General features: G+C 38.4%; 1 protein-coding gene across 1 annotated transcript in view; it reads left to right on the top strand.

The window, feature by feature from the left end:
* Nucleotides 1–3,017: 3,017 nt before the first annotated feature.
* The window catches only part of LOC124277307 (phosphatidylinositol 3,4,5-trisphosphate 5-phosphatase 2A-like), a 64,049-nt gene continuing 42,838 nt past the window's right edge, over nt 3,018–24,228 (top strand). The window contains 2 exon segments of the mRNA XM_046712958.1: nt 3,018–3,904; nt 22,993–23,169. Coding sequence (XP_046568914.1) covers nt 3,879–3,904; nt 22,993–23,169 — 203 coding nt within the window. The 5' untranslated portion in view covers nt 3,018–3,878.

The following is a 24,228-nucleotide window of genomic DNA, read 5'->3' as shown; positions in this document are numbered from 1 at the left end:
TCATTATGTAATATTGTGTTGTAGTCTTCACCCTTAATATGCCAATTTACCCTGTACTCTTGTAAAATGATTTACACTGTGCCAGTAACATAAGGTGAAAATGTTTAAACTGCCATCTATCTTACTGCATGAACAAGCAATGATAAATAACATCTTTACTGAACCAGTGTTTGCTGCCAGAACACCTAGACAATTCTCAGGTGTGGGTGAACTTTCTTCCTCGTGATGCTGAAACGGAAACGTTTCTACTTCAGCTGGAGACTGTCATAAGTCAGACCCATCAATGTCTTCATTCTGTTGTTGCGTCTTGTAAAATGCTGGAGAAATTATCCACCACAACTAGATTATACCTTCCCAACATGAGGTTCACTATTTGGAGCTTTGTAATATATATGTATGTGAAGAAATGATTGATCTCTGTACCGCCTGTTCCAGTTTTGTTGGGGATGCATGCAGCATGTCTATTAGTTTTGCTGTCCCGCGGAAATGGCGGTAAATCATATTCATTCAGGGAGAAAATGACTGCATACATATGAAAGCATTTTGGGGAAAAATAATGGTCTAGACGATATGGCATATGAGTATTGGAGAGAGCGAAGCCTAGAAGGTATTTTAGTCCAGTTTCGATCAAAATCTAGATTACAAAATCATTCCTAATCAGGAAATCCATCCATAATGACACTTAGTTGCATAGTGAGAGATTTACTATTACCAAGCACTTGACTTGAGACGTTTGGTGATGGGGCCAGACTAGATTGAGGACTAAGGAGAACTCTTCACTGATTGGTTGTTCTGCCTTTATGACCACGCCAAGAGTTGGGATGTTTAAAGCTTGGCAACAATATTTTATTGTTGAAATAATTTAATGCTGATAATTTCCCTGTAATTAGTGTGTTATTTAAGTGTATTGTAAGGAATGTATTCTCATATATTCTATTCATAACATACAATATACAATGTGTATTTTCACTAACACTACCCCATACTGACTTAAACACTCCTCACTCCCACCATAACTCCACCCCACCACATCCCTTTACCCACTTTCGCTACTACCAAATCACTCACTCTACCACTAATTCACTCACTCACCCTGCCACCCACTGTAATGTAACTTGTTCATACTACCACCAACACACTCACTCACTCACTCACCCGGACACTCACTTGCTCATTCCTTTGCCAACTCACTCATTTATTCTTCCAAACACTCACCCACACTGCCACCCATTGACCCTGCCATCCATTGTCATACTCATTCACTCACTCACTGAGGCAACCACGCACAACCACCCTGGCACCAACATACTCACTCACTCAACCAACTTCTCACTCACTCTCCATCACTCACTCACTTGAGATAGACATAAGAATCATACCTGTTATAAATGCAATCTGTCAGTTTTTTTCCTGACCAATAGGTCATGGTGACCTTTGATGGGATTCCTGATGAAAGGTCCTTCCCTGTCCAACATTGACTGTATGGATAATATGAATACTTGCCGTGTTTATTCACACCATGTATTCTCTACTGAAATAACATATTTTCATTAACAATGCCTGGCACTATAAAAGCCGTCCACAGAATTACAAGCATATCAATATTTAGTCACACACAAGGCCTCTCCTCTACACCCTCATCCACAAAAGTGCTGACTAGCCAGAAAGAATAGGAATTTGTTTCCTTGTAACCATGGAAACCAGAAATGGCTTTGGCTTCAAAAAGTAAGTTTTTATATGTGATTACAGTTGAAGAAATACACGATAACCCATTCACATTCAGATTTTTTCAGAATTTCAAAAGGTTTCTGATTTAACCTAATGGAAGAACTACACGGAATAGTATGATGATAATCTGTATGGGGGACATGCGTGGCAACGAGGTCAGTGTGACCTCACTAATGGATCCATTATTAGACTCCTCTGTAATTTGGGTTGTCTGAAATGCAACACAGCCTGAAATCATGACCTGTTTCACATATATGCACTCCCTTATACGGTACACTGGCACGTGGGATGTATTTACTTTGTAGCTATAATGTCGGTAGTTATGATGGTTAATACCACATTCAAGTGTCAGGATGATATGAGATATTATGAATTATTAGAAGTATAATTTAGAAATTGTTCTAAAATTGGTTTAAAATCAAAACCATTTTCTAAAGAGGAGCTAAATGCTGACATAGACTGTAAGGTACTGGTTGCACCTTCTTTATTCATATCTGATAATACACATATCCCAGAAATAATGATTCAAGACAATTATATTGTTAATATTAATCAAAATGTCTGAAAAGATATAACTCTACCTACTTTTAACCCTTTCACAGTTGTGCCAATTACAAAATTTATTAAAATAACCTACATGTGTGGCAAAACTTTTTTATTAAATAGAATTACAAAATTACAAATACAAGATATATATTAAGAATCATTTGTAATGAAGAAGTTAAGGATAATCTATATTTGTTTAGGTGATCTTTGTAATTTTACTTGATTAATTTTATTTTTTTAATTTCTGAAGTGTTTATACTCCATTCTTAGTAGCATATATTTCACCCACTGTATGCAGCAAGTGTTAGTACAAGCTGCCAGTTCATGTTAGCACTACAACTAAAGTAACGACACTGAGACTTGTGTTTCACTTGCCACAGGACCAAGAAAGAGATATAGAGAAGACACAGCTCCTATAGTTTTTATTATTACTTATAATTCATTTAAAAAAATATTATTTTAACCAAATTTGAATTAACAAATGAGAACTTATTATAATCAAATTTTGAATGAGGTAAGAGTTGTTTACTAAGAGTGTTTCAAGGCCACGGTGAAAGCCTTGGTCAAGCACTGTCATCCCTGATACTGATGATGTCAACGAGGAAGGATGCCCTGCACAATTTCCGTACCGAAACACCGTTACACTGATGTACATCAGCGATGCTTTGTTGACGCTATGTGTATTTATACCTTTACCTAGCTCCTCATGTCGGCCAATTCTATAATATCCCCCAACTGTACTAACGTCTGCTGATGTGGTGAATACGGAGCTTTCCGGTATGAACTGTCTGTATGCCGTCTGTCTGTGGGATTGACAAAACCAATGGATTTTATGAGAGTGATCGGAAAGATTTAGATTTAATAAGGTATACATGCGTTCTGCTCTGAAATATGAATAGGAACTGATAATGTTTTTGTATCATGGAAACTGTGTGACTGAGAGGGTTGTGTTTGTGGAGGGTCGAGGGGAAGTAGAAACTACTGAATGTGAAACTGTGTGGAATCTGATGATAATTACTGTGATGATAATACAATGCTAATCCAATCCATGTGATAAGGAAAAGGAAAGCAGGAATCTTGAGTCCTGTGTAACATGCTAGAAGAACGTGCAGTTGTAAACAGACAGATGGTGTCTCAAACAAGACTGTTTATTATGGAAGCAAAATATGAATGAATTAACTCAAATAAAAAAACCACTGCCACACATAACACTTTGACACTTGTCAGAGTCTGAATTGGAAATAATTCCTGTTTGAGGCTGAAGTGTAGATGTGTACCAGGAGGTGTATTCCGAACAGACGTCCCATAAGGAAGTAAAATAAAGCAGATAAACAACATGGAAGAAGCACAAGAGTTTGACTAACGTTGAACTGGGAAGCTTTTCCTCATTATGCTCTGAGTATGGTGTGGATGGAAGAGTAAAGCCAACTTGGATGCACCGAGCGATGTGGTCATTCTCGTGGTGATGTAGACAGGCTTAGAGCACAATCAATGTAACTGCTGCACCAAGCTCTACTGTTACGTGAGACCATTGTATGGGTACTATAGATTCCCCGTTTCTCTACAGCCAGATGATAAACTAAACTCACTGGATTCCACCAGACATGTCGGCCATTTCATGGATGCCGAGGTGAGTAGATTCTGGAGTAGTGTGTGGTCAGTTGGATACCTTGTGTTCAAGCACCGATAATTCTCTACTCCAGACAGCTGATAGAGGTGGAGGTTCAAGGTCAGACAGATCCCAGAATCCCTTGGGTCCTGACGATCTTTTTGTACAAAATAATTTGTAGATGATAAATGTATTACGCCATTTGTTTGACTGGATGAGTATTATGGATGTATTTGAAAGTATAAACTGAGTCATTTGAAAGTCATTTGAAATATTGTCAGTTGATAGTATATCCAGGGCTAAGTCAGCTAGGTATTTCAGAGTGACTATATATATATGAACTGTCTCACATACTAGAAAGGCCTTGTGATGTGCAGTGTGGCCTTTTAAGTCCTTACATTTAAAAGGAAAGGTCTTTAAATGTTACAAGAGGCAATGTCTGGGGGTTCAGTGTCGTTAAACATTCACTGTGTGTAAAGATATGACATTACAATATGTTATTTCTGTAATAAAACATAAGATCAAACTGCAAAGATATTATTCATAATTTTGTTGTTTTCTTGCATCAAAAACTATTTTGAACAAAACAACCCCAGAGACATCCAGTAAACAGGAAAATACAAGTCTGACGTTCATTAAAATCCTAGTTTATATTTATATATATATTGGGATAATGTTTTGGATGTACATTCTGACAATGAAGTATAGTAAGAGCGTTCTAATTGCCAATTCAAAACTTATTTGTGTGTTGATTTGTGTCTTTGAAAAACATGTAATGATTGCCGTGAAAAGGTGGCTCACGTTTCCCATCACCTCCCAGTGGTTAACATATACTTCTCAAAACAATTTAAGGAACACCTGTTCTTGGTATTATAATAATAATAATAATAATAGGCCATTTATATAGAGCCTTTCCACGTCACAGGGATATGCTCAAAGCGCTTCCTGAGCTCAAGTTAAAACTATATACAGTTGGCAGGTACGGATGATTGGAAGTCACTTGTAGCGAAGAAATAGATGAGTCTTTAGTCGTGTTTTGAATGTACTTAGGGAAGGAGATGATTTTAACTCGATAGGGAGAGAGTTCCACAGAGAAGCTGCTGCATATGAAAAGGTCCTTGAGCCAAATGATTTGAGACTGTAGCTCGGGACAGCAAGTAACAGTTGTTGTGATGGCGCAGGGTTCTTTCTGGAGAGTAATGTGTCAGAAGGTCTTGAAGGTAGGAAGGTCCTGAGTTGTAGAAAGACTGGTAGGTGAGGCAGAGAATCTTGAAATCAATCCTTTCGCGAATCTGAGCCAGTGTAGAGAGTTTAGGATGGGAGAGATGTGACAGCGAGGACTGGTGAGAGTGATGATGCGTGCAGCTTTGTTCTGGATTTTCTGAAGGCGATGGAGTTGAGAGGAAGAGATGCCAAACAGTAAACTGTTGCAGTAATCCAGGCGGGATAAAATCAGTGTCCGCACAAGGGTGGCAGTGGCTTCTTTTGTTAGGACTTTCTGCGGATGCTGCCGATGTTCTTCAGATGGTAGTGGCAGGTCTTTACTAGATGATTTATTTGCTTGTCCATGCTGAGGTTTGAGTCCAAAAGAACGCCAAGGTTTTTCACAAGAGGAGAAAAAGGAATCGAAGATTGCCCAATGGAGATATCTTTGATGATAAGGTTTCGTTGTCTTGAGATTGTGGAGATGACCATTGTTTCTGTTTTATAGTCGTTAAGTTTCAGCTTGTTAGCAGACATCCAGGATCTTGTGCTCGAGAGGCATGCTTCAAGGTTGGACTTGCACTCTAACTGACTTTGTTCTGACGACTTAAAACTGTCAAACAATTGGCTGTCGTCAACCAGATTTACATATGGTCTGAGCAAGTAGTCATGTTTGTCATGGTGAGGGCTTGCATTTTATTTCGCTTCCTTTTACAGATCTGTTTCTATTTACAGATCCAAAAATAACGAATTTAGATAAATTTACAAAAATCAGAATTGAAAAGTCAGGGAGAGAAAATATGATGAAATGTTTTAATCCTGCGGACCGTAAAGATAGTTTGACAATATGAATAATCTGAGGGATTTATATCACTAAAACAGATTCTCTTTATATTTTTATTTTTATAAGGACACAGTAGGCCCAGATTTTCTTTGTCACCTTCTCATCCAAATCAAATTTCATGATAATTAAAATGTGTGAGTTTAGTTTTACTCCGCTTTTAGCAATATTCCAGCAGCATCACACTGGGGACACCAGAAATGGGCTTTAGACATTGTACCCATGTGGGGAATCGAACCCGGGTCTTTGGTGTGACGATTGAATGCTTTAACCACTAGGCTACCCCAATGCCCCTGATGATTAAAAGAATCATGTATGCAGAGATGCCAACCCCTACGATTTTATCATAGTCGCTACAAACTTTAGCCTCAAACTATGCCAATACGATAGCACCAGACATTTGAAGAATATTCATTAAAATTTGGATATACAAAACATATATTTTCGTCAATTAAATACTTTTTTGCCAAAAAGAGACAAGAGGAAATGTAATGATGATATTGGAAAACTGCTGTTTGAGGTATCTGAAATTAAAGCTTCACTCTTGATTAGTGTCATATTATCTTTCTCATAATACATCATTATTTTAAGTATTTTGTAGACTACTAATTTTATGGTCAAACTACTAATTTTGATCCATGAAACTACTGTTTGCAAATCCCTACACTGGCATTGGCATTCTGGTGTACGATCCATCCTACATAAACAAATCTCTGCTGATGAACAAATGTTTGACAAACAAAATGTATTAACCCCCTCCCCAAAAAAAAAAAAAATTAAAAAAAAAAAAAAAAAAAATAGAATAATTTAAAATAAATAAATAAATAAATATAAAAAATTAAAAAGAAGAAGAAGAAAAAAAAAATCAAAAATAAATAAAAATAAATACAAAATAAATCAATAACAAAAAAATAAAAGAAGACAGCGATGAGAAAGGTCTGGCAATGTAGAATAAATGTTCCGTATGTATATATATTTCAAAACCAGGTCCTTCCAGATTATACAGGTTTTAGACTGACAGGGGTCTGTTGTACGAAGAGTTATGGTTGTAATGATTGTGCTGAGACGATAAAGTGGCCTTGTCTCCAGTGATACACAGATAATTGAGTTCAACAGGATTTCCCTGTAATGTTGTTGAATGCTAGGTCTTGTTACATTGTTCTGCAGTGGATATGTGACATTATTCCAGAAAAAGCTCAGTGTGGAGTGCAAGGGAGACCCCACTTTACATTTTGAATTCAATTTAACGAGGTAGTTTTTGAGCAGGTGTTCATACAGCTGCTGCCATGATCTTCAAATGTGTGAAACTCTCCAGAGTTTCAAGGCATCAACGTTGAAAGGTTGTTAAGTGCAGTGTCTTTTAGTGCTTCACTGTTATCGGTGCCATGTTGGTTTGATGTTGTGATGTGAGAGTTACATGTATAGTTTGCACATGCTGTAGCCTGTAGTTTGCACATGCTGTAGCCTGTAGTAAGAACTCTTTCATAGAGTGGGGCAGTGGGGTAGCCTAGTGGTTAAAGGGTTCACTCATCATGCCGAAGTCCTGGGTTCGATTCTCCACATGGGTACAATGTGTGAAGCCCATTTCTGGTGTCCCTTGCCGTGATATTGCTGGAATATTGCCAAAAGTGGCGTAAAACTAAACTCACTCACTCACTCGTGAAGGTCCGGGTTAGAATGAACCTTCAGTAACCCATGCTTGTCGTAAGAGGCGACTTACGGGATCGGGTAGTCAGGCTCGCTGGCTCGGTTGTGTAGATCGATGCTCATGGTTCAGACTCGATTATTTACAGACTGCCGCCATATAGCTGGAATATTGGTGAGTGCTGCGTAAGACTAAACTCACTCACTCACCTGTGAAGGTCCGGGTTAGAATGAACCTTCAGTAACCCATGCTTGTCGTAAGAGGCGACTAATGGGATCGGGTGGTCAGGCTTGCTGGCTCGGTTGTGTTGATCGATGCTCATGGTCCAGACTCGATTATTTACAGACTGCCGCCATATAGCTGGAATATTGCTGAGTGCGGCGTAAGACTAAACTCACTCACTCACCCGTGAAGGTCCGGGTTAGAATGAACCTTCAGTAACCCATGCTTGTCGTAAGAGGCGACTAACGGGATCGGGTGGTCAGGCTCGCTGGCTCGGTTGTGTAGATCAATGCTCATGGTCCAGACTCGATTATTTACAGACTGCCGCCATATAGCTGGAATATTGCTGAGTGTGGCGTAAGACTAAACTCACTCACTCACTCATGTCAGTATTGATTCAATACTTGGGCACATGATACATGTGATATTTATTTCCTTCATTCAATGGATGAACTTTGTAAGAATCAATATACCTCCCAAGTGGAAGTCAATGCAGAACTTTGTATTTGTCAAACACAATTAATGCAAATCCCTACCTCTACACAAGTCTGATTTCAGTTGGAGCCTGTTCTCTATACAAGGCTGTCTATCAATGAGATGGACATGTTGTAATGATGTAATATTTGGAAACAAATGTCAGCAAGAGGGTTCTGCTTTGGTTAGGGAAGCTTTACCCCATAAAGGGTGGTTGGAATGTTTCAGCAATATTCCAGACACATGGACAGTGGTCAGGCTGAATTTTCAACTAAATATCTTGAATTTTCAACTTAATATCTTGAATTTTCAACTTCATATCTTGAATTTTCAACTTAATATCTTGAATTTTCAACTAAATATCTTGAATTTTCAATTTAATATCTTGAATTTTCAACTTAATATCTTGAATTTTCAACTAAATTTTCAACTTAATATCTTGAATTTTCAACTAAATATCTTGAATTTTCAACTTAATATCTTGAATTTTTCAACTTAATATCTTGAATTTTCAACTTAATATCTTGAATTTTCAACTAAATATCTTGAATTTTCAACTTATTATCTTAAATTTTCAACTTAATATCTTGAATTTTCAACTAAATATCTTGAATTTTCAACTTAATATCTTGAATTTTCAACTTAATATCTTGAATGTTCAACTTAATATCTTGAATTTTTCAACTTAATATCTTGAATTTTCAACTAAATATCTTGATTTTTCAACTTAATATCTTGAATTTTCAACTAAATATCTTGAATTTTCAACTTAATATCTTGAATTTTCAACTAAATATCTTGAATTTTCAACTTAATATCTTGAATTTTTCAACTTAATATCTTGAATTTTCAACTTAATATCTTGAATTTTCAACTAAATATCTTGAATTTTCAACTTATTATCTTAAATTTTCAACTTAATATCTTGAATTTTCAACTTAATATCTTGAATTTTCAACTAAATATCTTGAATTTTCAACTTAATATCTTGAATGTTCAAGATAATAAAAAAATATCAGTGGCCCTAATGGGCTTCCGTAGCTTGTCCTACTTTCATGGTGATCTTTAGCAAAAATCATTTGTAAGCCCGGACTTTCTTTTATAATGGTTGCTACGTCCCTGTCAGTGTAAATAATCCCATCTGAACCAGACAATCCCGTGATTGATATTGTGACAGAGATCCACTATAACATGTTATTCATTTATACCTTGCATCTGAGCCTGACAACGTAGTTGATAAAACAGTCTCCTATAAACAACAACGGTTGTGGGGGACCATTTCTAACCTTGAATCTCAACTTGATGTTTGATTTCTAACATTCGTGTCTTAGCAATATATTTTTGCATCTGTGTTATTGACCAAGTTAACAATATTTCTGACAAGAAAGTAAGATTGTTTATGGATAACAACTTCTTTTATTATATATGATGCGACGTTATCCATAAACAATCTTACCTTCTTATTAGTCACCAACTTCTAAATGCCAATCAAACAGAATATGTCTGACATTCAGATCTTAACAAGGTGTCTGTTATCCATATTTTAACACGATGTTTCGGCATCATAATGAATCAAGTTGACAGACTTGCAATTTACACTCATGGCTGTTCTACTGGGAAACTCTATCGATCCGCCTCCGCTAATGGGCAGATGTGTCTTGTTCATCTAAGGTAGCACAATTGGTTTTACAGAATGGGTCCCTTACTGATGCATGCATGAACTAATGTGTCTGAGTTTGAATCCCATATCCACTTTGATATCAATATAAGGTCCATCGGCACCATACATGTGGTAACTGGTGTCACCATGATGACATTCGTCTCAGAACAGCACCTGTTTGGATCTTCTTCACTTCAAGCTGATTCTGTCATATTACTGAAGCTCTGTTGGTTAAACCAAATCCACTCGTTTGTCAGCTGTCGAGAGCTTCTCCTGACCATAGGCAATGATAGCCTCTTATATACACCACTGTAGCTTGTTATACTCTACAATCATTCACCTGACTGTAGCAGAATTAAGTCTTCGATAAGGACTCATCTTGAAATAATCTGCAATGATCCACCCCCACACAAAGAGAGGACTTTATCACCAACCTGAATCCACAAGAAGACATCCGTGTTGTGCTTCCTGACACAAATGGAATAAGCTAGTGTCAAGTGGAAGCCCACTGAAGCTGGTTTAAGGCCACCCCAGCTGTATATATACCTGCTTATATCACCTACAGTGTAGTGGTGGATATTGGGATTTATTCCCTGCACTGCTATAAATCAAGGAGCATAAGTCTTCATCCATTAGTCTGGGCTGTCTGGAAGGTGGAAGCCAGACACTTCAGGTGGTCTCACTCTATAAAACACAATCAATATTGCCTCACATCCATGGTGACTCGTTGGTGGTGTAGAGGAGGAATCGGTACTGGCTCTGTTGGCAACACTGCACCTGGGCATTGTGAGGTGGGCATTATTACATTGTATTGCCTGTTACATGACATTATTACATTGTATTGCCTGTTACATGACATTATTATCTTGTTACTACCTAATGCCGCTATAACATTAATAGCTCTTGTTATGTGATATTATTATCTTGTTATTGCCTATTACACGACTTTATTACATTAATAGTCAATCTTACATGGCATTATAATGTCATCATTTTTCTCTGTAACATGGCAATATGTCCACTTTCATGACAGTTTGGCTATACATATTATGACATCATAATGGCATTGTTATTCTTTGTTACATGCCATAACAATGTTATTACCTGCTACATGACATTGGTACAACATTATTACCTGCTACATGACATTGGTACAACATTATTACCTGCTACATGACATTGGTACAACATTATTACCTGCTACATGACATTGGTACAATGTTATTACCTGCTACATGACATTGGTACAACATTATTACCTACCACATGACATTGGTACAACATTATTACCTGCTACATGACATTGGTACAACATTATTACCTGCTACATGACATTGGTACAATGTTATTACCTGCTACATGACATTGGTACATTATTACCTGCTACATGACATTGGTACAACGTTATTGTCTGCTACATGGCATTGGTATGTTATTACCTGCTACATGACATTGGTACAATGTTATTACCTGCTACCTGACATTGGTACAATGTTATTACCTGCTACATGACATTGGTACAATGTTATTACCTGCTACATGACATTGGTACAATGTTATTGGTTGTTACATGACATTATTACAACATTATTACCTGCTACATGGGTACAATATGTGAAGCCCATTTCTGGTGTCCTCTGCTGTGATATTGCTGAAATATTGCTAAAAGTGGCGTAAAACCATACTCAGTCAGTATTACCTGCTACATGACATTGTTACAGTGTTATTACCTGCTACATGACATTGTTACAGTGTTATTGCTTGTTACATGACATTATTACCACGTTATTACCTGCTACATGACATTGTTACTGTGTTATTGCTTGTTACATGACATTATTACCACATTATTACCTCCTACATGACATTATTAAAATGTTATTTGCCTACTGTATTGTTTGTGAGTTGTATGACTTAACTTCATAGTTAAATGGCATTGTTATTTGGTTATTTAGATGTTGACCTGGGTTCTTTCTTTTGTTTGGTCCAGGAGACTTACAGCACTTGGCCCAATAGAAATGTCAGTTAGTGATAAAAAATTATCGAAAGAAACAACAATGATGGAGGGGAAAATATCAGCGCCTTGAGCATGCACTAGTTGCCTGGATATGTGCGCTATATAAATATCCTATAATAAATAAATAAAAATATGCCTTGTTGGTGTATATTTTATTTAACTTTTCATATCATGTGCATTTCTTACTCATGATTGCTTGCAATTGAAGACATACTAGAAATGTCTCCACTGTACCTGCTTCACCCCAATCTATTGCATGTAGATGGAAGCGGGAGTCTCTCCCACATGTGTCCTAAAATCATGCTGAGAGGCTGTCAGTTAAAAATAGATATGGAATTTCCCATCTGTAACTGCAAGTGCTACTTCTAGAAGATCGGGAAACTTTTGACTTAACTGCGTGATGAACATTTTCAATGATTGCGTACAGCAATTAATTATTTAAGAGGTAGCAAGTTCTGAAATAGCAGCATTCATTCTTTAACATGCAACACATTTTCTGCATCCCAGCGGACACACACTATTTCTTTAGCGCCCCTTGTTCATTGTTTATTGCTGGCCTTAGAAGTGATATAAGCAACAATATTACATTGTTATTCCCCATTACATGGCAGTATTACATTGTTATTCCCCATTACATGGCAGTATTACATTGTTGTTCCCCATTACATGGCAGTATTACCCATTATTTCCCATTACATGACAATATTACATTGTTATTTCCCATTACATGGCAGTATTACATTGTTATTCCCCATTACATGGCAGTATTACCCATTACATGACATTACCCATTATTTCCCATTACATGACAATATTACATTGTTATTTCCCATTACATGGTAGTATTACATTGTTATTCCCCATTACATGGCAGTATTACATTATTATTTCCCATTACATGACAATATTACATTGTTATTTCCCATTACATGACAATATTACATTATTTCCCATTACATCACAGTATTACATTGTTATTCTTCATTACCACATAGTATTACATTTTGTTCCCCATTACATGACAACACATTGTTATTCCCCATTACATTACAGCATTACGTTGTTATTCCCCATTACATGGCAGTATTACATTGTTATTCCCCATTGCATGGCAATGTTATATTGTTATCCCCATTACTTGATGATATTACATGGTTATTCTCCATTACTTGATGATATTACATTGTTATTCCCCATTACTTGATGGTATTACATTGTTATTCCCCATTATATGACAGTATTTAATTGTTATTCCCAATTACAGGACAATATTACATTGTTATTCCCCATTACTTGTCGATTTTACATTTTTTTTATTCCCATTACATGACAGTATTACATTGTTGTTGCCCAATACATGTCAATATTACATTGTTGATCCACATTACATAACAGTATTACATTGTTATTCCACATTACATGTCAATATTCTTAATTCCCCGTTACATGACAATATTACATTGTTATTCCCCATGACATGACATTATCTTACCTTCATGTGAATTACTTTAATTTCATTGTCAATGACGCTTTAACAAGTTTCCATGTCACCCCTCCCAGGAGGGTGACAACTGGAAATAATATTACCCGCTGCCACGGTAACCGCCAAACTCTCCACCGAGATGCTGTTGCTAACAATCGTTGATGTCATAATATGACGCATTCAGTGTCCGGAGTTTGAAAACCGTTCGATTAGCTGTTTTTGAGTTCACTATGTACACATTTATTTTACCGACTTTCGCTGCTTTATTTAAAATATTTTATACATTAAGTCGTTTGCACACTCAACTTAAACATAATTAACAATATTTATAGCAGTGTTAAGTTTGTCAGAATATGTTTCACTGATTTAAAAGTCCAGCCGAGAGGCAGACGCCATTTAAGTTGTTTACATGTCATATAGTCGGTAGCGATCTTTAAAATAAAATAAAGTGATATTTTGTACATTTAACATGGCAGTAAGATAAATACCTTGTATACCGATTCGTGTGACACTGCTACAAAGAGGCGTACATCAGATCCTATTACCCTCGAGAGAAGCATACAACGTATAATATTACATTGTTGATGTAATTTCCCATTCCATGACAATATTACATTGTTATTCTCCATTCCATGACAATATTACATTGTTATTCCCCATTCCATGACAATATTACATTGTTATTCCCCATTCCATGACAATATTACATTGTTATTACCATTACATGTCAATATTACATTGTTATTCCCCATTCCATGACAATATTAAATTGTTATTACCATTACATGTCAATATTACATTGTTATTCCCCATTCCATGACAATATTACATAGTTATTCCCCATTCCATGACAATATTACATTGTTATTACCATTACATGTCAATATTACATTGTTATTCCCCATTCCATGACAATATTACATTGTTATTCCCCATTACATGACAGCATGCTTATTCACAGGGTACCAGTTCAGAATGATTGTATTGGCTTTATGCTTGTCCATATGGTGCCTATTTGCATCCTCTGCTTCACTGATTGCTTTTCTGAAAATACCAAAAAACATTTTAACATTAAATCTATATAATGCACTTATGCAGATTTGAATTCAGGTTATATTGTGCGGAATATATACCTTTTGTAGCCTAGTCATGAATAATTCAAGCTGAATGCACCATCATGTTGTTATGAAGCATCCTGTGTTGAAGATGATGTGATATTTACGCCGAAGCAGTGTTGTGCCATCCAGGAAGATATGTGTCATATTTACCTACTTCAGATCTATTGATATTAAGTGGGAACATGGCTCAGGCTGCCACTATGCTTGAGTGCTCTGTCAACAATCTGTACACAGCGTCCACTCGGGCTTGAAGAGGCAGCTTGATTTGGTAATCTTTCCTTGGAAATGCTGAAGTTTGAACCAGCATTGACATAATCTTCAACATACTGTGAAATGTTTAAAAATGGCTGCTTGAGTATCAATAATCGATATGTTCTGATTATTTTTGTCTTGGTAATTATGGAAATTGGGTGGGATTCAATATTTATATAGTCTATTTAGATGTATCAATGGTGGTATTCTGACAATGCATTCAGCTAAGAATATGTAAATGCTTTTATGGGTACCGTTAAGTCTTACTGTTACCTTAGAGCGGTGTGGCCATTGTCATGAAAAGTGTGACCATTATCCTAAAAATGTGACCAGTCTTGAAAAATGTTACCACCGCCTTGAAAAGTGTGACCAATTATCTTGAAAAGTGACCTTTGTCATGGGACCATTGTCTTGAAAAAGTGACCTTTGTCATGAGACCATTGTCTTGAAAAGTGTTACCACTGCCTTGAAAAGTGTGACCAATTATCTTGAAAAGTGACCTTTGTCATGGGACCATTGTCTTGAAAAGTGACCTTTGTCATGAGACCATTGTCTTGAAAAGTGTGACCTTTGTCATGGGACCATTGTCTTGAAAAGTGACCTTTGTCATGGGACCATTGTCTTGAAAAGTGTGACCTTTGTCATGGGACCATTGTCTTGAAAAGTGTGACCTTTGTCATGGGACCATTGTCTTGAAAAGTGACCTTTGTCATGGGACCATTGTCTTGAAAAGTGTGACCTTTGTCATGGGACCATTGTCTTGAAAAGTGTGACCTTTGTCATGGGACCATTGTCTTGAAAAGTGACCTTTGTCATGGGACCATTGTCTTGAAAAGTGTGACCTTTGTCATGGGACCATTGTCTTGAAAAGTGTGACCGTACATTTCTTCAACCACAACATACAGGTCATTCAGAAGTGAGTTTTATTTTGTATAGCTCATTTCCAAAATGGGCATAACGCCTGGAATTTTTAGTGGTCAATGTCCTTTCGCTGTGATCTAACAGTCCGAGCCTTAACTGAAAAAGTGGAAGTATAATTTTTTTTCATGTTAATATTGATAAGGTTTTTTCTTTCTGGTTGAGAAAGGCTCTTGAAAGTTTTGTACAAGTCATACCCAAAGATGGTAGAGTGGAAGCCGTGGTGGCTGAGTGGGTTAGATTGTAGTCTATTAGTGTTCAGGGGCATGAGAGTATGGGTTTGAATCCTGGATGGGAATCAACTCCCAAAAGTACTAGAATCTGTACTTTACTGAGAAACTTTCATCCCAAATATAACATTGTTGTCTGAGATGTTCAGTGTTACGCAGCAGTTGCTGAGTCAGTGGAACATTTGGCTGGGATCAGCTAAATTACTAAGAAAACTCTCTGAGAAATGACAGAAACTTGCAAATGGATTCACACATGGTGCTTTGATTACAGACATTTCTTGCTGCTGCTCTCTCCCCTTTCCCTGTCATCATGTTAGCTGATCACAGAACCCAGCGAGGCACATTCAAACTTTTGAAAACATTTCAAGCTGTGAAAAAATATTAAGCTGTACTCTCTCTAGGTGGGAGTCGTGTTTTGCTTCTGTTTTTCTTCGGTCTGCCGTCCGTCAGTGAAGATAAGGAATGTGAGATTTATTGTGTGGGGTCAGTGCAGAAGGCCTGGAATAGCATCAGCAACATCAGGTGACAGAAAGACTGCTGTCGTTTGTGGTGACTGAAATATTTAAAGCACGTATCTAAAGCATTTTCTGTCCACGTGCATATGGTATCCCGTTCGTTATACGTCTGTGTCATCATCATCTTTTCCTGGACTTTGTGTGGGCATTCCTGATCTGTAGACGTCCCTACCCTACAGTGGGATGTTACGGATGACACTTGGCTCCCAGAATTCTACGTTGGTTGTAAGAGCGACTTGCTGGATCAGGTGGTCTGGGTGACCTGGAGGTCGTATGTCATCATACCCCAACATAGGTTGTTGCTCATTATATCGATCACTGGATTGTCAGGTGCAGACTGATTTATTTACAGGCTGTCATTAAATAGAGATATTGCTACAGCTTCAGAAAGCAAACACACTCCGCCATTTCTTAAGGGAGGGACTTTGGATAAGCAAAGGATGCTGGGAACTTGTTCTGACCCAGACTTCCCACAGGGAGACTAACATCTAGTCTCTAAAATAAATATGTTACAGGGAAAATGTTCCTAAATATATTTATAAACTATAATAAACAGGAGCCCTGGGACTTAGTTCCTGATATTGTGGTAATCAAGAATTGCCACATATTCTAGACTTGCATGGTATGTATTGCATATATTTGTTTCGGGGTCTGTATGACAGAGTACCCCAAAGGAGGATCGGGTGGTCAGGCTTGCTGGCTTGGTTCACATATGTCATCGGTTCCCAATTGCGCAGATCTATGCTCATGCTGTTGATCACTGGATTGTCTGGTCCAGACTCGATTATTTACGGACCGCCGCCATATAGCTGGAATATTGCTGTCATATACTCACTCACTCACTCACTCACCCAAAGAGGGAGGAGGAGCATAGGCTTGAGGACACGGACAACTCCTAACCTACTCTTTCCATGGAGGTGGGAAGCACATGAGTGTTAGGTGTAGGGCAAAGGATGGCTTGTTGCACCAGGCCTTGAAAAGTTTGGTCGTATATCTTGTAAAGTGATTATACTGTAATCTACCAGTCACAGCTTCCCTGACAACTACCTTTACAGCTGATGGTTTCATGGCTGAGGACTGAACCAAAATACTTCCCGTCAACCATAATCTTCTGTTACCCATGAAGGTCCGGGTTAGAATGAACCTTCAGTAACCCATGCTTGTCGTAAGAGGCGACTAACAGGATCGGGTGGTCAGGCTCGCGGACTTCGTTGACACATGGCATCGGTTCCCAATTGCGCATATCGATGCTCATGCTGTTGATCACTGGATTGTCTGGCCAGACTTGATTATTTACGAACTGCCGCCATATGGCTGGAATATTGCTGAGTGTGATGTAAAACTAACCTCACTCACTCGCCATTCCTCTGTTCATGTGTTGATGACAGAATTAAACTGATGAACTTAACCCAGTCTCCATTTCATGTCTTAGCTATAGAACTAAAGGAATTCTTATATATTCATGACTGAGAGTTAAACAACAATGAATAGAAATGTGCGTTTTCTGAAGGAAGAAATGAAAATATCTGAAATTCAGATAAATTCAGAGGTAAAAACCCTCCAAATCTGAATGAGATAAAAAATGTAAATTTCTCTGAGATCTTTCACACATGAATAAGAATTACGTTACTTTTACTCTGACTGGCTCTTCCAACTGGGAATGGAAGAACATTTCAAAATCATTGTCTTCAGTTTAATTCAAACCCCCAAACAGGATATCCATGACTCGACTATGAGTTGGTTGTGATCGTTTTTCAGATTTATATCTCCGTCTGTTATACAAGTGTATTATTCACCAGTTATAGGAGAGAGATTGGCCATTATTGCTCCCTCAGTGACTACACAGACCCAAGAAATAATTCATGGCAAGGATCTATTTAATCTGCGCTGGGTCGAGAGCCGTGACAATTTTATTTGTATTCCTGACTAATAAGATCCCCCGAAGGGCTGTTTGCCAGTGAGCAGGAGTTTCCTATTTTGATGTGCATCACGCACTTCCTACCATTTAGGTTAACGATGTGATGTTACTTTCACGATAGACACTTCATTTGGTTTATCTGAAATCTTAGAAGAACTTCCTTATGCTCTTGACTTGATAGCTTGTGTTTTTTGTGTGAGAGAGTGAGTGTGTGTGTGAGAGAGAAAGGAGAGAGAAAGAGAATGGAGAGAGAGAGGGAGAAAAGAGAGAGAGAGGTGAGAGAAAGGGTGAAAGGAGAGAGAGAAAGAGAGAGAGAGGTGAGAGAGAAAGGGAGAAAGAGGGTGTGTGTGTGACGGTTTGTTAGATGGGAGAGAGAGCAATAAGTATATCTATTGGCACACACACTACACAAACTTTCATGTCAAGAGAAGGTGAACGTTTTCACGATAGCTTGTATGTAGCACTACTGTGATTGTTGTATTACCCTCGATAGTCACCCACTCCATTAAATACACACATATACACAAATACAACTCTTACTCACTCACTCACTCAAATAAGTTGTTTCAGTGAGGGATAGTTATTGTAACCAGATTCTTTGATTGATTGAGCAGTGACAATGGAGCGTTTCCCCTAAGATGGCAGATTATATCATTTAAACGTTAGTACACGGATCCCAGCATGAAGTTGTTCTGCTGCACAGGAAAGGTCACCACTAGGGGGAGCTTGTCACGTCACCCTGCCATTTAAACACAGATAATGCTTTACAACTCTCATTATCGCCTCCGATGTGATTTGCCCTTCATCATGTCCAGCACTACCACGGTATTTAACATTTTTGCTTACAGGCATCAGTTTAAGATTAGAAAAAATAAATTTGAGAAAATTGTTTTCAAGCAGATTTATTTCTTCGTTTTAAAATTTTGTAAAATTGTTGGTGGTGATACAAATACTTTGACTGTTTTTCTGTTATATTTCTTTTTCTTTTATGCTGTTTCTTTTGTAAATTTTTATTCTGTAAGGGATTCATAGATGTGTAAATTTATTAAAGAAATATCATGACTCAAAATACTTTTATATTGTTAGTATCATGTCAGTAATGATCAATGTTTGTATCACATTATCCCAAGCTGGGAATCAAACCCAGGCAAGGAAACACCTGAACTACTCGGCCATCCCATCACTGGTCATTCATTGTCACTGTGAGTTGATGCCCTATATATTCCATCAGTATCATGGCAGGGGGCACCAGAAATGGCCTTCACACTTTGTACCCATATGGGAATTGAACCCATGCCTGTGTGATGAAGAAAGGCTTTAACCACGGAACTACCCATGAGCCATTACCAGATAGCTACTTCAAACAACGATGAAAAGTAGCGACATTTCAGTTAGTTATCACCTTCGAAATGAACCCCACTCTCAATCTGTCCCTCGTTTCTTGATCTCTATCCAAAATTTGTCTTCAAAGAAATAAACATCATTAACATGACAAGTTTATACACTTGTCCAAAAACGAATCAACTATTCCCTAGGCTGTAAAACATAATAGCGCCTAATCAGGTCCCCGTGGCGGCGGATAGACGAGATGAAAGCAGGGAGACCATGATGATCCGATTCATCATTGAAGGCGTGAATCGCTACACATCCCTTTTACCTGCATATTTCAGTTCGCTTTCTGAAAGCTGTTAAAACGTCATGAAGGCCTACAGGCGTATCCATTAAAGGGTTGAAAGGATTAGGTATTGATTAGCTGTTGTGGTGGACGGCGATGACTGCATCGCGCTGCAGTGATACGTCTGTAGTTCAGGTTTCATAGTGGTGTGGTGGATAGAGAACATCACTCACTCACTCGTGGAGATCTGGGTTAAAATTGGTCTACAGCTCGGTGGTTTGATTCCCGGCAGATTTAGTGAGTGAGTGAGTGAGTTTAGTTTTACGCCGCACTCAGCAATATTCCAGCTATATGGCGGCGGTCTGTAAATAATTGAATCTGGACCAGACAATCCAGTGACCAACAGCATGAGCATCGATCTGTGCAATTGGGATCCGATGACATGTGTCAACCAAGTCCGCGAGCCTGACCACCCGATCCTGTTAGTCGCCCGGCAGATTTAGACCAACATGTAACGAAAGATGGTACTTATTGTTACCGTGCCTGCCACTGGGCACAGGGGAATAAAACAAGGACTGGTTGGCATGGAGACAGTAATGGAACTCACTTTCCTCAGAGCAAGAGGTACCATTGTGATTCTAAAGCTTGAAATATAACATTTTATAGGATTACTCGTTCTTAGTAAGCACTGATTCTTGTAATTTTAGGCCAATTCTCATTACTTATGACTGTTTTTACATGAAACATAATCTTTTTAATTTCCATCTCGGAAGTTTTACTGACAATTGCGAAAGACCTCTGAACTGGTCAAGGTATGTCATTAAGGCAGACTAAAAGAAGTTATATCAAACATTGGACTGGGACTCAGTACACTGTGTCCATGTTGGGTAGACAGGTAAACACCCGTGAAGGTCCGGGTTAGAAGGAACCTTCAGTAACCCATGCGTGTCGTAAGAGGCAACTAACGGGATCTTGTGGTCAGGCTCGTGGTCAGAACCATGTCATCGGTTCCCAATGGCGCAGATGCTGCTCATGCTGTTGATCACTGAATTGTCTAGTCCAGACTCGATTATTTACAGACCGCCGTCATATAGCTGGAATATTGCTGAGTACGGCGTAAAACTAAACTCACTCACTCTCTCACTGAGACATGCGAACCTTACATTATATCTCCGGCTATAAGATGCAGAGTAGATAAGGCTAGTATAATCAGCCTAACACAAACAAATACACAGTCATGCGTATAGCTACATGATGTAGTGTTCAACTACATTTCATCCAGGTTAAGATGTTTTGTCCCTCAACGCCAACTCCAGGCAGGGTAACAAGAAGTACCATCTTCTAACACCCTTATTATGACGCAGACAGCAGTTGAAGAATATTGACAATTATTATGGATATACAACTTCTTTTATTCTGTGGAGGCGACGTTTCGACATAGATTCTAATGTCGTTGTCAAGCAAGTGATGTCTATGTCCATAATAATTGTCATTATTCTTCATCAACTCAACTTCTAAAATGCCATCAAAGTAGACAGCAGTTCTTTTTCTCTCTGGGAAGATGCTATGTCAACTGGATCACAGAGGTGGTTGTGAATGATTGAAATTAGAACCTTCAAGGCTTAAAGTGTTTCAATGAAACTTTCATAGACCTTAAAAAACCCCAACTCAACAGCCAGTGGCCAATCTGACTGTACCATGTGCAGTTGATCTTCCTCCAAGAGGTGCCATGCTAGTGGATAAAACGATTGATTCATTGGCTTATTTGTTCAACATTCATGTCTGTACATGTTCTTTAGTGTATTTATTTTCAGAATTTTTGTTTTGTCTTTGATTGTGTTATCCGTTGATTGAGGTTGTGAGCAGGACAGATGATAAGGAAAAGGATCAGATCAATACAGATCATTAATAAACATGTTTCTTTGTAGGCTCTAAAGAGTGCTGAATCTGCATTTCTTAGATGTTGAGGGGCGGTGGGGTAGCCTAGTGGTTAAAGCGTCGGCTCGTCACGCCGAAGACCCGGGTTCGAATCCCCACATGGGTACATTGTGTGAAGCCCATTTCTGGTGTCCCCCGCCGTGATGTTGCTGGAATATTGCTAAAAGCGGCGTAAAACCAAACTCAGTCAGTCAGTCTTAGATGTTGAACAACATAATGGGTCTATAAATGTGTGCTTTTGTGCTGTAGATGCTAGGAAGGTGAACACTTTCACCACACTTTTGTAACACTGTTGCAACAATTATACAGCTCCTGTAACCATGTGGAGATGTATGCAACCATTGTTATACTGCTGTGATTATTATAATATATAATCAATAGTCACCCACTTCATAAAATACCCACAAATATATCTCTCTGATGCTGAAAATGGCATTAAACCCCTCATTCACCCTAAACAAGTTAGAGTTGCATTGTTGCTTAAAGTGGTCTCAAACCCAACTCACTCGCTCACTCACCTACGCACTCACTCAGAGAGAGTATAGTAGCAAGCAGAGCTTTGACCTTGATTTTACCTAATTGTACATTATTTCAGAACAACAATGATTTAGGGGGCTGTGGGGTAGCCTAGTGGTTAAAGCATTCGCTTGTCACGCCGAAGACTTGGGTTCGATTCCCCACATGGATACAATGTGTGAAGCCTATTTCTGGTGTCCCCCGCCGTGATGTTGCTGGAATATTGCTAAAAGTGGCGTAAAACCCAACTCACTCACTCACTTTTCTCTATATTTGAACGTCCATGGTAATGTGGTTGTCACATTGGTAGTTTCAGTGACAGATGGTTATTGTAACCAGGGCCCTTATTCTTGAAACGTTCGTAGCCCTAAGAATTCTTGACTCGTAGCCAATGTGCTAAGAATGGGCTTAAGAAGTTCGTAGGGCTACGAACCTTTTCGAGAATAAGGGCCCAGAAACTTTGATAAATGTATGTGTTTGATGCATATGTCCTTGGTGAAGGGGGTAATGTCCAGACAGTTGTATGTGATATCTCTGTCTCCAGGACCTATGGGAAGATAATACAACGTCGGATCCCGAAGAAGATGTCGGCCGCATCATGCTTCCACAAAGGGATTTCCCGCCTCCACGCTGAGGAGCTGTTGATGAGGGCTCGGGACGACGGCTCCTTCTTGCTGCGAGACAGTGAATCTCTAGCTGGGGCCTATGTGCTGTGCTTGCTGTAAGTATACCTGTATTTAGGCTAAATCTCTAGCTGGGGCCTATGTGCTGTGCTTGCTGTAAGTATACCTGTATTTAGGCTAAATCTCTAGCTGGGGCCTATGTGCTGTGCTTGCTGTAAGTATACCTGTATTTAGGCTAAATCTCTAGCTGGGGCCTATGTGCTGTGCTTGCTGTAAGTATACCTGTATTTAGGCTAAATCTCTAGCTGGGGTCTATGTGCTGTGCTTGCTGTAAGTATACCTGTATTTAGGCTAAATCTCTAGCTGGGGCCTATGTGCTGTGCTTGCTGTAAGTATACCTGCATTTAGGCTAAATCTCTAGCTGGGGCCTATGTGCTGTGCTTGCTGTAAGTATACCTGTATTTAGGCTCACCTGACCTTCGTCTAAGATGTATGATGTACAAGAATTTAATTTTTGCATCCAAATGTGCTTCCATAGGTGATATCGCTTGTTTTAGATCAAGCAATATCTGTTATGGAAGATTCATGAAAATTTGTTGTGATCTTTAGCAAAAAGCTGTATCCAAAATCTCTGACTAAACCAATCTTATGTTTGAAATATAATTTCTCTATAATTTTGCGTAAGTAGGTATAGTTGTGTGACTTGTTAAAATGAGAGGTGAGAATTGTTGGCTGAGTATCTGCTGCAACTACAGTAGAATTAAGCCAACATAATGGTTCAGCCTGGGAGATATCGCTACAATGAGATCACAGTGTTATTGTGATGTCATAATCACATGATATCACTAATCCCTTTGTCCCCTCTGTTAAGTTGTACTCTATACATCAAGACACAGGTCATTACCGGTGGCAAACTGAAAATGTCAAGAGACTTGATAAATAAAAACGACAAGCCTTTATTTTCCCTTTCATTGATATTATGATGTATTTGTTATTCTGGTATCCAAGATGCGTGTGTGAGATTTTCTATATTCCATGGCAATCTTGAAAGAAAGAAGTTAATCATGTTCCAAGTTTGTTTTAAGATCCAGTTTTTGTACCGGGCTCAAACTCTGAATGTAACGACTGTAAGAAAACCAAACATGCTGATGGCACCA

This window comes from Haliotis rubra, unplaced genomic scaffold (genome assembly GCF_003918875.1).
Source record: "Haliotis rubra isolate DU_JTF1 unplaced genomic scaffold, ASM391887v1 Scf22, whole genome shotgun sequence".
Lineage (NCBI taxonomy): Eukaryota > Metazoa > Mollusca > Gastropoda > Lepetellida > Haliotidae > Haliotis > Haliotis rubra.
This window is presented reverse-complemented; position numbering and strand designations above follow the sequence as displayed.